General features: G+C 46.7%; 1 protein-coding gene across 1 annotated transcript in view; it reads left to right on the top strand.

Annotated features, from left to right (window-relative positions):
- Window positions 1-5,185: 5,185 nt before the first annotated feature.
- FER1L5 (fer-1 like family member 5) overlaps window positions 5,186-15,782 on the top strand; it is a 110,728-nt gene continuing 100,131 nt past the window's right edge. Inside the window, exons 1-5 of the mRNA XM_084807257.1 lie at window positions 5,186-5,240; window positions 5,755-5,810; window positions 6,016-6,107; window positions 8,188-8,296; window positions 13,892-13,990. Coding sequence (XP_084663383.1) covers window positions 5,186-5,240; window positions 5,755-5,810; window positions 6,016-6,107; window positions 8,188-8,296; window positions 13,892-13,990 — 411 coding nt within the window. The remainder of the gene's footprint in view (window positions 5,241-5,754; window positions 5,811-6,015; window positions 6,108-8,187; window positions 8,297-13,891; window positions 13,991-15,782) is intronic.

Raw genomic sequence — 15,782 nt, 5'->3', positions numbered from 1 at the left:
CAGTGGAGGCGTTCAAAATGAGGCTGGACAGCCACCTGTCAGGGATGCTCTGACTTGGATTCCTGCATTGAGCAGGGGGTTGGACTCGATGGCCTTGTAGGCCCCTTCCAACCCTACTATTCTATGATTCTATATAAAAGGGACAACAGAGAAAACTAAGATTACAAGCAGGACAATCCTACGGTTTTCAGCTGGGAGGGGAGGGCACTTAATTTCCCCACTTTTGGAACTTTATCGTTGTAAACTATTGCCACAAATGCTTTATGGGGCTGCGCTGTGGGCAAATTCAAACCTGGCTGAGCTGGAATCAGTTCAACATGAGTTTTTAACAAGAGCTCTAAATGTAGCAAGAAGCACCCAAGGGCCATAATAAGAAATGAAATGGGGGTCTTACCCATCTCAGGCCTGGTAATGAATGCAGCGGCTCATCTCTGGCTCAGATTGATTTTCCAGCTAACCTCACCATTGCTTCAGTCTGCTTTTAAAGAGATGAACCATGTGGCCAGGTCACAGTCAGGTACAATGAGAGAGCATATGACCCAGATTGGTTTCTCATATGAATTCCTTTTATCAAAGGATTATGATGTGGCCAAGTCGCTCATAAAGCAGAGGATAACAGATACATCGTGGCAAATGGGCACAGCCAAGGGGGCTAATTGTAGGTCAGATGAATTATATGCTGGGTTGCCAGCTACAACCAGGCGGCACAATATCTGCCACACCCAAGTCCCTATTCATTACGGGTTCTTATGACAAAATGCCGACTGAATAGTATTCCCTTGAAGGAGGTAGAGGGAAGATTTCGTAATGTACCCAGGCCATGTCGGCTATGTCCGTTCGGTTGCAAGACAATAGAGGATCGAATTCACTTTCTGCTGGAGTGTGCTAAATACGATAACATGAGATTCAAATATATTTTTCCACTCCTAAAGAAAAAGAGGTCGAAAACATCAAGGGATAAGGTGCTTATGTTATTAAATGGATCGGACTATTATGTTGCCTTTAGAATGGCAACATATTTTAATTCTGCTCTGAAAGTGAGGCAAGGGGCTTTGAATTCAAACCCCCAAATTTTGCTTAGTTCAAGGTAAGACAAGCCAAAATGGTTTAGTCATATGTTTTAAATATTAAATTTTAAGGGTTGTTGAATTTCTGGAGGTAACCTGTGGCTGTATTTTAATGAAATATGTTTTAGCTGTATGGCCTGGTTCATTATTTTGCAAATGACTGGTTGTCAGTGCAATAAAATTGGATTGGATTGAATTGTATATATTTAAGCTTCACAGACCTGCTGGATCTCTTGTATGACATCGTCTTTTGGACTGACTGTTGTACCTTTTCTTCTCTATATATACCTTGTGTGTGTGCCAATTATGTATCAAGGCATCGGATTAGGGCAGATTTTCAGCATTGAATACAGCCCCTCTGACCACACTGCCAAATGTAGCTTAGTAAATACCTCAGCAAAGATCTCTCCAGACCCATGTTTGCCTCCCTCCTTTACATAACAGATTTGTGAAACTTTTGCAGACATTTAAGTCATATGATTTCCGTGACTTCAATGACTGCAGCAAAGGACCTTGGCAAGTTGGCATTACCAGCTTTCATGGTAGTTTTATTCTTTGTTTGCTCTTCCTGCCTGGTGACATTGCTGTGACACCAAGACCTGTGTACTTGGTTGCTATTCATATTTATATTTCGGCTGAGCCAAGGCATCACCTGTTGAAGATGTTACCACTTATAACTGGAGTATTTAACTTTGTAATAAACATGGTATTTAAAAGAACATGGGCACTGAAATATGCATTGATTTAAATACAATCGTTTATAATGCAGTTAAAGAAATCTTATTGTTCAGCAATAATTTATACTTATCAAGTGAGGTTCTGGGAGGAGACTGGTTGCACTGTAGATGTCACTGAACATTCTAATTTAGTTAACAACCTGATCCTATGTCCCAGCTAAAGCTGCAGCACTATGTATACTCAGGGCCAGCCCAACAGATTTTGCTGCTGGAGGCAAAGAAAAAGGTGGTGCCCACTCCCATTCCATGTACACAATCCAGCTGGACTGCTTCTTCAGACCTGGTGACAGAACAGCATCCACTGCTGCTGCACCTGAAGGCAGCAGGCTAGCTTAGAGGGCACAGTGCTGGCTGCTCTCTCCTTCAACATTTTGCTGCAACGTTTTCAACACAGCTCTCTCCTTCAACATTTTGCTGGCAACTCCCAGGATCTGCTGCCTGAGGCAACCACTTCACTCTGCCTAAGGGTAGGGCTGGTCCTATGTGTGCTAAGGATGTTGGAGAAATCTTGGGGGGGTGGGGGTGGAGCTTGATGAGCTTTCATTGTCACAGCCCCCTGGACTTCTGTCTGTTTTCCACTACCTGGCCCAACTCGATCTGCAGCAAGTCAGGCCAGTTAGCGGATTTTCCCTGTTTTTCAATTTGTGTACATTACAACTGCAATTTGCACAAATTTGTGCAAAGTACAGCCACAATTCGGGCAAATTACGCAAATTTCAGTTCCATTGTTTGCAAATTATGCAAATTTGTACAAATTTTGGGCACAATTTGTGCAAATCTGTGTACAAATTGCAGTCCGACAAAAAAAATCCGCAAAATTTGCTGGAGTTCGGGGAAAACCTGTGGTCAGCTCACAAATGCAAGCCAAGTCCGGCAGGCAGCAAAACTCCATCAAGCCCCAAAAGAGCCAGATTTCTAAGTGACAGACATTTCTAATGTGTATTTACTTGAGAATAAGCCCATTTTACGTGGTGCCACTTGCTTCTAGGTAATTCTGCATGGGATCAGTTGCAGTCCAACACATCTTGAGCGCACCAGGTTGGGGAAGGCTGCCCTAAGCCCAACTCCTCTGATAACAAATAACAATTCAAACTATTAGAACCTCACTGTAGGAATGTCTCTGAAGGGATGGACAGTTCTCTCAATCTCAGGCTCACTGAGATTATCATTTTTTTTTTTGCAGTCAAGCTCATTCCATCCCATTTGTGCACGAGCCTGCCATTTTTTAAAAACACACATAAATTCATACACATTTTTCATAAGGAACACATTAATATATACATGTTCGTGTGCATTTTTGGAGGCATGCAGCCATTGACTAAAGTGTGTGTATGCATATTTCACATTTTTCTTCGCAGATTTCTGAAATGTGTACGTGTTGCTCAACATTCTTTTCTCCCCCACCCTTTTTCTTTTTTTGCATGTAGGCCCATGTTTGGAACTGGGAAGTATGAATTGAGTTAAAAACTTGATAGAGTGGATTTCTCACACATCCCTATTATGTAAATATCTAAATAATAGGATTAGGGCACAATCTACCAGGAAGATCTCCTACATAATGTCCATGGTAATGAACTACTCTTCTCTTGCACACTATTGTTAATTTCAGTGGAGGTTGTATAAGATAACATTGGTAGATTGTGTTCTTACTGAATGACAACAGAACTACATTACAGAACTGATGTGTGGAGAAGACATAATTATAAAAATGCTTCATCATACATGCTGTTCAGACAAAATGAAGACTAGTTTGGCTAGAATAAGCAAGGGAGAAATTGCAGAGAAACTTAAGATGAATCAATCTTTCACTATTGGGAAACTGAGTAATATTTCAATTACAAATTGTAGGATGAGTTCCTTGGATAATTCTCACCCTTACATCAAGCACCAAAGAATCAGAAAGAAGACTATGGGACAGTAGCCTGAGATTAAATAGTATCAGCTCCATCCTATAATGTCTACTCTGAGGTAAGTCCCAATGAGTTCAATGGGGTGTACTCCCAGGTAAGTGGGTATAGGAATGTAGCCTGGGGAAAAGTTTTGCCCTGCTCTGCAAGTGCAGAAAATACGCCGTTCTCTTCTGACATTGACCAACTTTGAGGGGGAAATGTGCCAGATGGATCCTGGGATTCCTGGCCTGGAAAAGATGACAGACAGGAATATGGTACTGTGTGACTGTGACACCGCCCTAACAAAAATTATCACAAGGGTACGTCTGCACTACAGACCTGTATCAGTTTTCTACTGGTTTAATGCTCCTAGCTTCAAAAATTCTTTTTGGAATTTTAAAATATGGGGAGTTCATTTTTGGAGATCCTTAATGCCTCTATTCACAGAATTATAATTCCCATGGTTCCTGGGTAAGAAAACACAACTAGTTTTGAGCATGGAAATTTCTCCAAAGTCTCTAGTTTGGTTGCTGTAGGGATGGCGGAGAAATCCGCCACGGACTCCAGTGAGGCCGGATTCTTTAGAATCTCCACCCAGAAGCACTGGGTGTTAGTTGTAACTACTTCCTGGTTCCTCCCAAGGAGCACAGCCCTTTTAGGCTGTATACAGTGCCTCTTCCACAGTGTTACAGTTAAAAGCATCAGAGTTAAATCCCTGAATACATTCATGGTAGGGTGGCCAGATGCAAATGAGGGCAGCCCTTCAGTGCCTCCAAGAGTTGTGTGGAAGAGGAAAGTTCAGCAGGTGTGGTTTGCACAACATACTATACCTGCTGAAATTCTCTCTTGCGCACAATTATTACGATGCAGAGGGCCTCATTTACATCTGGCCACCCAAATTCATCGACTGGCCATAAACACACGTTTCTTGCCTTGCTGTTGTGACATCAGTTCTTAGAGGTTTTGCGTCATCTTTTCTACTTTATGATGTCAGCTTACCTTAGTTCTACTTACTGGATCCCGAAGAAGTCACATTCCATTTGAATTGGGTATTCTGAAAGAAAGACTCAAAGGGGATTTAGGAATTTACGGCTTAGGAGAAAGGAAGAGAGAGGGGCGGACTTAAGGCAATATAAGGAATTGAAGAGACCCCTGGCAGAAGAGCGGGGTCATAATCAGTTCATTCAGAAATATACTTTGGAGAGAAAAGCAGCAAAGGGGAACCAAAGATGTTGCGTGTTGTTATTCTGTCAGCTCATATCCCCCCCGAAAAAGCAGATAAGCCCGACACTTATGTGATTGGCTCCTTCAGAGGTAAAGCAATATCTGCTTTTGAATAATAAAACAGATTCATATCAGGGCTGCAAATATGCCATAATTCCACAGAATGTGGCATTAGAGGAAGAATTCACCTTGCTTAAAATCTCAGTTTGTTTTCAGCAACATTTCTAGCCCTTATGACTGCAGTGATAAACTGGACAGTGTGGGGACAATGCAGGGTGAAATTTCAGAGAACCCAGAGGTGTGGCTGGATGAGATTTTAGGTGGTAAACATTTCAGGCTTCAGGGTCCTCAGTAGCGCCTTCCCCACTCTTTCTGGCCCTCCACTCCCTCTGCATTCAGGAAGGGAGTCAAGACACATCTTTTTATGGCACAATCCTATCTGCGGAGGTTGGTGGCTCCAATGTCAGGGGGGTGTTGAATCCGCTCCAGGTTTCAGTCAGAATCAGTCAGAACTGTAAAGGAGCTCTCCAAGGTGCTGAACCTTGGATATTTGGGGAATAGGGTTCAGCTCTCTGGATAGCTCCTTTAGAATTCTGGCTGGTTCTGACTGAAACCCAGAATGGATTCACAGCCCCACTGAAATCAGAGCCACCAGCCTCCACTGGAGAGTGTCACGCTTCAGCTATAGAAATGTAATATAGAAATGTAATAAATAAATAAATGTCCAAGGGCCCTCAAAAACCTGGAGTCAGCACTGGTCAAGTGCACTAATCCAGTGAAACGGAAGGAAGGAACCCTATGCTGGCGTTCATTCACAGGGTGTTTTATTTCTCTCAGATATTGAAAGGAGCACAAGAGTTGTGCAGAAGGAGCAGGATCCCGTCTGGAATGAGGTAAACTCCTTAACCCTGGTGATGGTCTTAGTCATGTATTCTAGGAACTCAGATTAAAAAAATGTTAACAAGGCGCCTCCGAGAGGCAAAACTAGGGATAAAATAGGGCTATTGCTGCTCAGGGACAGGTTCCACAAAACAGGAACCATTGGAGTATATTGCTGAATCCACCTTGTATTGACTGCTGTCCTTTTTTACTCTGCAGACCCTGGTGTGGTACTTGGATACCGAGCTTCTGGACAGCAGTTCTTTTGCAACAGTCCAGCTCCAAGACTGGAGCACTAAAGCTGATGATAGGTGACTCGCCAAGAGAAAGGCCAAATGGAGTATCCCGCGCCTTCTTTCCCTTTAGCTGGGGCGCATTTTTCATGCTCTTAATTTTATATGGTTTTAAAACATTTGGGGGTACATTGTAGATCTTGTTTTTAAGATGTCTTTTTTCTGAGCCATGTTACTTATTTATCACAGTAGGTCCAGTATTGTAGGTCCTGTTTATACATTTGGCAGAACCAGGTGGTAAAACTTGTCCTTGAATGTGACCAGTGAAGGCTGGTGACTCTGATGCCAGTGGGGCAGTAAATCCGCTCCAGGTTTCAGCCAGAACCAGTCAGAACTCTAAAGGAGCTCTCCAAGGTGCTTCGCAGTACCACAACAATGTAGGCCCCGCACCTTGGATAGCTCCTTTAGAGTTCTGACTGGTTCTGACTGAAAGCCAGAGCAGCCTCCACTGAACGTGACCCTAAGCCAACCTTCCCCAACCTGGTGCCCTTCAGATATGTTGGACTACAACTCCCAGTCCAGAATTGAAGTCCATCACATCTGGAAGACGCCAGACTGGGGGAGGCTGCACTAAACTGGGGAGAGGGTGAGCCAGGTTCAACGCCTCCCCCTTTGAAAAAAGTCTCCCCGCATCTAGAAAATGTGAGGAAGTGCTGGATCTTGCATGCAGCTCCCCGTGTGGCGAATCACTGAACTGCAGGTGGTAGCTTCTCGGTGAAGTACTTATAGGCCCATCCTGACTGGCCATTCCTGAAGAGGAAGGATTGAAGGAGGGCTTCCTGTTCCACTTGAGCCTTCCTCGAACAACCAAGTCTTCCTGAGATCTGGTGTGTTCGTGTAACTCTGGTTACTCTGCTCTTTGGTCCAGACTTCTGCCTTGCTCCTTGGCTGTGCCACCTGGTTTGCCATCTTCGGCCCTGAATACTGGCTGATTTCATGGGCTCCTGGCTCATCTCAGTCTGCCCCCCGCAGCCCAGCCCTGACAGAAGGCTAGTCTGAAGCCTTCCCTTGACATGCTAGCTTTCTGTGTCCAGGGAGCCTTTTATATGGGGGAGCGAGCATTCAAATGTGGGATATTCCCCACACCTGCAGACTGCAGTAGTACAGTCTAGAGCAGAGGTTCAGGTTATCTGGGGGTCAATTTCCCACTGGGCCACACCCCGGGCCCCACTGCCGCACTGCCAGATTTGTTGCTGAAATTCAGTGGCGCAGCAGCCACGGCAGTGTGTTGCTTTCACACCGCTGCACCACCAAATTTTGGTCGCAAACTGCGGCTTCTGTTCCCTTCACACAAGGGAAAATCAGCCATTCGGGGCAGCTGGGCCTCTGCATTTCTGCAGCAAATTTGGTGGTGGCAACATGAGTAGTGGGGGGACAAAAAAGGCCACAGGGTGCATGCAGTCCACAGGCTGCATGTCGCCAACCCCAGGTCTAGAGGGAAAAGGTTACCACTTGATTCTGTTGATTCTATGAACTGGACCGTGGAGCCATACTCATTCAGGGCAAATGCAATATGACGTGTGCCATAAGTGTCATTTTAAACAAGTGCTGCCATGGGGGTGGGGAATTGGGTAGAGGGGTTAATTCTTCCCTCCCCTGCTGAAGTCCTGGCAAAAATCAGCCCAGCCCCGCAGCTGCAATTTATCTCAGGAGGGAAACTCCTATTGGCAGCTTTCCCTGCCCTCCCCCATGCAAATAGGGGGGTTGGTGTCCCTGTGCGGCAGCTTTTCAAGTTTTTAAAAAGATGCACACATTTAAACCACATGTTTGATGTTTCGTGTACTGTGGACCTCAACACAACACAACACAACACCACCTTCAGCTTTTGAGGGGAGGCTATAATCTGCCATCAGACACTGGATAGCTGACTCCAGTATCTTTTTCCTGATGTGCAATTAGGATGAATTTTTTTTAACTGGTGTGGCCATTCACACATCACAAAACATCTACATCTCTATGCTGGGCCATGGATTGTGCTGTGGGAATCCTGATTCCCACATGTGTCCCTCTAGCACTGTGCTGTCCTCTGCAACAGCTGCCAATGGCATCCATCCCTTTGGAGCACTGTGTTGATGTCTCCATTTCTCCCCTCCTCCAGGATTTACGGCTTTGCCAACATAGCCCTAGCAGGTGCTGCTGAGAAACCAAGGGTCATGCTCACCATGAAGGACCAGATTCTGCGCGATGACGATATGAAGCCAACAGGCGTAAGCGAGGGAGGGGGAGCCTTTCTATGAACTGTGGTGGCATCTGGGTGTCCATTAGAGATGTGCATGGAAAGCGTGCATAGCTAGTGGAGTCTGGGGCTCCTATGTCAGTGGGGCAGTGTGTTTCAGTCAAAACCAGTCAGAACTCTAAAGGAGCTCTCCAAGGTGTGGAGACCTTGGAGAGCTCCTTTAGAGTTCTGACTGATTCTGACTGAAACCCGGAATGGATTCGCTGCCCCACTGACATCGGAGCCCCCAGCCTCCATAATGGAAGAGCACATGCTTTGCATGAAGAAGGTTCCGGGTTCAATTCCCGGCTTCTCCAGGTAGGTCAGGAAAAGCTCCTGCCCAAAACCCTAGAGAGCTTCTGCCAGTTGGTGTCAGACAGACCAATCGTCTGACTCAGTAGAAGGCAGCTTCCTCTGTTCCTGTGCACATGTCAGTTCCAGAGAAAAGAGCAAGTGTGCCTGGAAGCAGCCAGAGACCAGGGCGTTGTTATGGAAGCACCCCACCCCCAGTGCTTTGTCCATCATTGGCCAGAATAATGCCAGGGTGGGAAGGAGGTTACTTTTTCCTGAGCAATGAGGTATAACGCAGCCTTGCGGATAGATCCACAAAACCTACTAGTCCACTATGTAATTATACTAGCTACCAGCCCACCCCTCCGACACACACACGCACACACAATATACAAGACAATTGAGGCACATCAACAGTTTGAAAAAATTAAGAACCAACCCACATTCCACATACAGAAAATGCTCGCCTGGTCGCCTGGAGATCCTTCTTACTTGCCATAGATGAGTAGCTATTTAGAAGCCTGAGTAAAGAAGCTATTTTATTTTATTTTTATTTATTTATTTAGAAAGGCTGAGAATTGAGAGATGGGACCTGAAATATTTCTGACGGGGCCTGGTGTCTGCAACACACACATGTACACACATCAGTGGCTGTAGCTCCTCTAGGATCACCAACTCTTTTCTCAGCCCCTTCTCCTGTGCTTTTAATATTGGCTTGATCAGCAAATAGTAATAGGTGATTATTCTTATTTCCACACTGTCAAAAGCTGTGCCTGTGGATTTCTGCAGGTCAAACTAGGGATGGCAGAGAATTCCGCCACGGACTCCATTGAGCACTCCGGAGTCCGTGGTGGAACAGGTCCACCTCCCTCCGCCTTCTGCCGGACCTGTGCGGAGCTGGATCCTCCTCGCCAGCTGGCTCTGTACAGCAAGCAACACGGCCGCCATTGTCGTGCCGTATCGCTGAGCACTCGCTGCAGGAAGGGATCCGGACGCAAATGGTGTCTGCTACACCATTTATGTCACTGTTTTTTCGCGCGATAGGCTACACATTGTATTTACGTAGATATTTGCATAGCCTATCACGTGAAAAAACAGGGACGCAAATGGCATAGCAGACACCATTTGCATCCGGATCCCTTCCTGCAGTGAGTGTGCAGCGATACGGCACGGCAATGGTGGCCATATCGCTTGCTGTACAGAGCTGGACGGCGAGGATTCCAGGGGGAGGAACGGATCACCTCCCCCCCGTGCCCCCCCTGGACTGGCAGGTAGGGGATTCGTACATCCCTAGGTCAAACTGCTGTTCAAGGCACGTGAGCAGGCCAAGCTGGGTTTTCATCTTTTTGGTCAGTTGGCAACCCTATTTAGGACTAAGACAGCCTTCCCCAAACTGATGCCCTCCTGATGTGTTGGACTAAAACTCCCATCAGCCCCAACCACTATGGATAATGCCCATGGATGATGGAAGCTGTAGTCCAACACAGTCGGAGGGCACCAAGTTGGGGAAAACTGGATTAGAATTATCTTTGCTTTTAACCTACCTGTTGTTTTTACTTTACTTGCATGCAAATTGATAAAAGTTCACGTGACTCTTCCATTTCAGTGCACCATGACTGTGAAGATTTCCTTCTCACCTCCGGAACCTGAACCAATTCCGCATGCAAGAAAGTATGATTTTAAGAAATTGAGTAAGTGTTGTATACTGCTTAGGACTGATGCCCCCTTATGGGTTTCCAGTCCAGAAGAGGTAATACTCAAGGAGCTGGGCACACAGGTATTACGAACAATTGAGCAGGGACTGCTGCCTACCTGAATGCTTCCAGGCAGAATGAGGTGAGCATGTCTGCGCTCCCTTCAATTCCCTGTGGTGCGTCTGCCTCTATTGCCTCCCCCTTCCTTGAAGCCAAGGCTCCAGAAAACTTTTCTGGGGGAAAGGGAGGTGGTGGGTGTTGTAGGTCCCTGGTGGAGCACTTTTTAATGCTTGGGATGGGACCGATGCTATCAGGGCTTTACCACATGAGGCTAAAATCCTGCATCCTTACCGGGGCTTCTGCTTCTGGAGTCTTTCCAGGATTAAGATCGGCTCCTTTACACAGGCTGACACATGCTGCTTTTATTTCACAGCAAGTTCTATATGTTTCATTTGACAGCCACTAGATGGCGCTGCTGTTATAGTGCCATTACTGAAGTACACAGCAAGTAAAGTGCTTCATGGCACTTCCTAGAGAAAAATAACTTTCCCCGCATTTTACAAAGGTGGGATAAAGGTCATAAGGCGCAGGAAGGGGCCCTGGAGGTTGACAACATTGTGTAATGGACCTGCAGACTTCCATGAGTAACCAATTTTGATGGCACAATACAATCCTCATGTGGAGAAGCCCTCGGTCTCAGCATCCCTGGAGGGAAAATGATGTCATTTACACCAGTCATTTCTGCAGAGAAGCACCCCAGCCCTTGCACATTTACCCTCATCTCTTCCCTGAGATCATAACAAATTGTGGCAAGTTCTTGGTGGTATGGGGATACCAAGTCATCTTGTCTGCCTCCTGAGGAATCTGTAAACGACCAAGTAGCAACGGTAAGAACAGACCATGGAACAACGGACTGGTTTAAGATTGGGAAAGGAGTACAGCAGGGGTGTATACTCTCACCCTGCCTATTCAACCTGTACGCAGAACACATCATGTGACGTGCTGGGCTTGATGAAGCCAAGGCTGGAGTTAAAATCGCTGGAAGAAACATTACCAATCTCCGATATGCAGATGATACCACTTTGATGGCTGAAAGCGAGGAGGAGCTGAGGAGCCTCATGACGAAGGTGAAAGAAGAAAGTGCAAAAGCTGGGTTGCAGTTCAACCTCAAAAAAAACAAGATTATGGCAACCAGCTTGATTGATCACTGGCAAATAGAGGGAGAAAACATGGAGGCAGTGACAGACTTTGTCTTCCTAGGCACAAAGATTACTGCAGACGCTGACTGCAGCCAGGAAATCAGAAGACGTTTACTTCTTGGGAGGAGAGCAATGAATGACAAATCTTGATAAAATAGTGAAGAGCAGAGACATCACACTGACAATAAAGGTCTGCATAGTTCAAGCAATGGTATTCCCCGTAGTAACCTATGGCTGCGAGAGCTGGACCGTAAGGAAGGCTGAGCGAAGGAAGATAGATGCTTTTGAACTGTGGTGCTGGAGGAAAATTCTGAGAGTGCCTTGGACTGCAAGAAGATCAGACCAGTCCATACTCCAGGAAATAAAGCCAGACTGCTCACTTGAGGGAAGGATATTAAAGGCAAAACTGAGGTATTTTGGCCACATCATGAGAAGACAGGATACCCTGGAGAAGATGCTGATGCTAGGGAAAGTGGAAGGCAAAAGAAAGAGGGGCCGACCAAGGGCAAGATGGATGGATGATATTCTGGAGGTGACGGACTCGACCTTGGGGGAGCTGGGGGTGGCGACGGCCGACAGGAAGCTCTGGCGTGGGCTGGTCCATGAAGTCACGAAGAGTCAGAAGCAACTGACCGAATAAACAACAACTTCCCTGAGATGGACTGAGGACAGCCTGCTTCAGGTCTCTTCATTCAGAGAAATATAATATGGGGTGCTCAGGAGAGGGGCTTCCACAGCCTGGACAGAAAGATCCCTCAGGCAGGTGGCCTATGTAGTTCAGTGGAGGCTGGTGGCTCCAATGTCAGTGGGGCAATGAATCCGCTCTGAGTGTCAGTCAGAACCAGTCAGAACTCAGGTGCTTCCGCACCTTGGATAGCTCCTTTGGAGTTTTGGCTGGTTCAGACTGAAACTAGGAGAGGATTTACCACCCCACTGACATCGGAGCCACCAGCCTCCACTGATGTAGCTTTCACCAGGGGAACACACCCTTTTTTATTTTCCCAAGCTTTTGGTGGCTGTGTTTTAACTTCCAGTGTGCTGACTGGGTGTCTTGGTTTTATACTCTTGGTTTTATACACTTTAGGCTTTTTCATGGGTTTGTTTGATGCTTTTATGGTTTGTAAGCCACTTTTAGCCACCTCCCCCTTTTTTTAGAAATAGTAGTAGTAATCATTATGTCATATAAAGGGAAAAAATGTTGCTGGGGGGCTGGAAGGCCTGAAGAACATCTGGAAGAACAATGTGCCCATGTGCAGCCTTGCCAAAAGACACCCTGCAAAACGGCACCCGCCGCCACCTCCATGATCCCCTGCTAGGGTTGTCAACTTTTTCACTGACTTCTGCCCCTTTGCCTTTAGCTGCAGCACATGCTGCAGAGATGAGTGAGTGATGCTTCTCCCCATGCTATGGAAAGATGTCCCCTGCTGACTTCTTCAGATCAGACTATCAGATGTCACAGGCCTTGAACTGGGAGCTCTGCAGATAAGACATCCTTCCTTCCTGAGTCACTGGGGCTTATGGCCCACAGTGGAAACTGTAGGCATTTTGAGCTGGGACACTCATCCACCTGCCCAGAAACTACTTGGTCTGGGCCATCAGGTGATACGAGGCCCGATCTGGTATCACTGAACTGGCTACCTTATCTTGGTAAGGCATCTTATTGTTGAGGGAGGCCGCCTTCTCTCTCTGCCAGTCAAATTTACTTTCACGTTCTTGACAAGCTGCTGTTAAAAGCACAGGAGCAAGCCAAACATTTTTTTCTGGTCAGTTGGCAAACCTGAGACCTTCACAGAGCAGCATGGTGTGCATGTCTGCACACTGCACAGCACACGTGTTTGTGTGGACAGCACTGCAAAAGCACCTACATTGCCCTCACCCTGGGCATTTCAAGGTGTTGGGCAGTATCAAACAGTGTCATTCCGCACACTCAAACAACGCTAGGGGAGCTCTGCTGAATGTTTCTGTTGCACAAGCAGTTGCCCATTACGCTTACGCAAGCGGTTGTGCAAGCAGTTGCACAACCAGTTACACAACAGGTTGCACAAGCAGAATGTGTGATGGGTTGCACAGGAGTTCTATGCGACAGGTTGCAGGAGCATAATGCACAACCACTTGCACAACCACGCTTGTGCAAATGTAATTTAGTTGGATTCTCCTCTTGCGCATAGTTCAGAACCTAGTTTCTGCTGACAGAATGACACAGTTGGATACTGCCCCATATTTCTACTGAAAGATTCCCAGGAGGAAAGATTCCTGTGTGCTTTTGATGGACATTTCCATCAGTTTGGAGACACCAGACATTACAGCGCTTTGAGCATTTAGGAAACGTGCTATAGAATTACTAAGTATTACAGCACTGGTATTCTGTGATCTTTGCCAGTTTGTTGCCCCATGTTTGCAAAGGAGTCTGCCCCAGACTTGACTCCGAAGGAAAAGGATGTTGTTGAAGTGCCAACACCAACAGCCAAGAAAGAGCTTGCAAACAAGAAGCAACCTTTCCAGGTAATGCAGCCCAACGCCTGAGATTACAACATACGAGAGCAATTGTTGTTTTAAGACCTTCCCCAGCCTGGTGTCCCTAGTGTGTTGGACCGCTACTCCCATAATACCTGAGCCAGCATGCTGGTGCTTACCTTTAAAGCCCTAAGCTGCTTGGGATCCAGCATCTGAAGGAGCACCTTGTATCAGCCTGCCCATGTTGTAAGCTTCAGGAGAGGCTCTTCTCCAAGTTCCCATGGTATATTATGGGACAACCAGGGGGAGAGGCTTCTTGGTTGTGGCACACTGATGGTAGGACACTCTCCACTCTCCCCAGGCAGCTGTGATTGGTGCTGACATTATATTCTTTTCATTGTCAGGTCAGAATCTGTTTGTTTGCCCAGGCATTTTAAATTGGTTTATGAAACTGAGAGATGTAGCTGCCTGCTTTGTGGATTTTCTGCCTCTTTTGTTGTTTGTTGTGCTTTTATTAGGACTCTTTAAAAAAATACGTTTTGCAAACCACCCTGGTACTATAAGATGAAGAGCAATATGTAAATATCTTAAATGTATGTTATTTATTTTGTTTCTATACTGCCCATTAGTCCAAGATCTCTGGGCAGTTCACAAAATAGAATAGTAATGGTAGTCCAGCATCTGGAGAGTACTAGGTTGGAGAAGGCTGTTTTCACATGACAAAAAATAGCCTTTCAGAAGGTGCTATTTGCAGTTCAAGTGAATCTCCCGCTGGCATCAGTGGAGGCTTCCCTTGGGATTCAAATAGAAGCTTCTAAGAGGTGAATGTTGCAGGGATTATGGCATGGAGAGAAAGAATTAAATTTCTCTTCCCCACCCACCATCCTGAGCAGTAGTGCAGAACCCCAGGGTTCCCTAGAGGGCCATGCCCCCTTCCTTTGGCTCCACCCCTTTCTCCCAACTGCCAGTCAGGGCCGGCCCAAGACATTTTGCTGCCTGAGGCAAAGAACAAGATGGCGCCCTCTCCCAGTTAATGTACAAAATCTGACTAGACTATTTTTCCCACTGGTGATGGGACAGCATCCTCTACTGAACCTGAAGGCAGTAGGCCAGCTTAGGGGGCATAGGGCAGGCTGTGAGACACACAGCTATCTCCTCCAACACCTTGCTGCCACCTCCCAGCTTCTGCCACCTGAGGCGACTGCTTCACCTTTGAACCCATCGGAATGCAGGATCCTAACGAGGAGGACGGGCTGGGAGTAAGGGACTCAAGGGAGGGATGTCGGAAGAGAAAAGAGGAGCAACACAGAGTCATGAGGCACTCTTAAGAGGCTTGCGGCTAGGGAGACGACTCCCTGGAAAGACCCACCTTGAGGGCAGGACTTGATAGCCCACTCAGGTTGCAAAGGGATGCTCAGAAGCAGCTCACAGCAGTCCCATCACAACTCTCTCTCATACAGCTGTACCCTGGGATAGCTTCCTCTAGTTTATGTAGTGCTGTATTATGCAAAGTGGGTTAGTGAAGTCTGTTCCTAGCTGCTGTGAGTGGGTTATATCTGTAGCCTGAGGCAATGCTCATCTGTCTATATTTTGCATAATAAAGGTGTCTGACTGGAAATACAACTAGGCCGCTTGACTACAAAGGAAGCCAGGAGCTGGGCACTTGACAGCCCCCAGGCTTCCCCATTTGGCCTGTAGAGCCTCTGGGGGGGGGAGCTTAGCCTCTAAGCCCCACCCCATGGAGGAATCCCCCCTGAAGGGCATCCCCACTGCTACCACTGATCTGAGATTGGCACTGGGCACTGCACAAAGCCAGGGAGTTGGCCAGCTCCAGGAGGAG

This window comes from Heloderma suspectum, chromosome 6 (assembly GCF_057233095.1).
Source record: "Heloderma suspectum isolate Gila_16-S chromosome 6, 16-S_ref, whole genome shotgun sequence".
Lineage (NCBI taxonomy): Eukaryota > Metazoa > Chordata > Lepidosauria > Squamata > Helodermatidae > Heloderma > Heloderma suspectum.
Note: the sequence above shows the minus strand (reverse complement) of the source record. Positions and strands in the feature narration are given on the sequence as shown.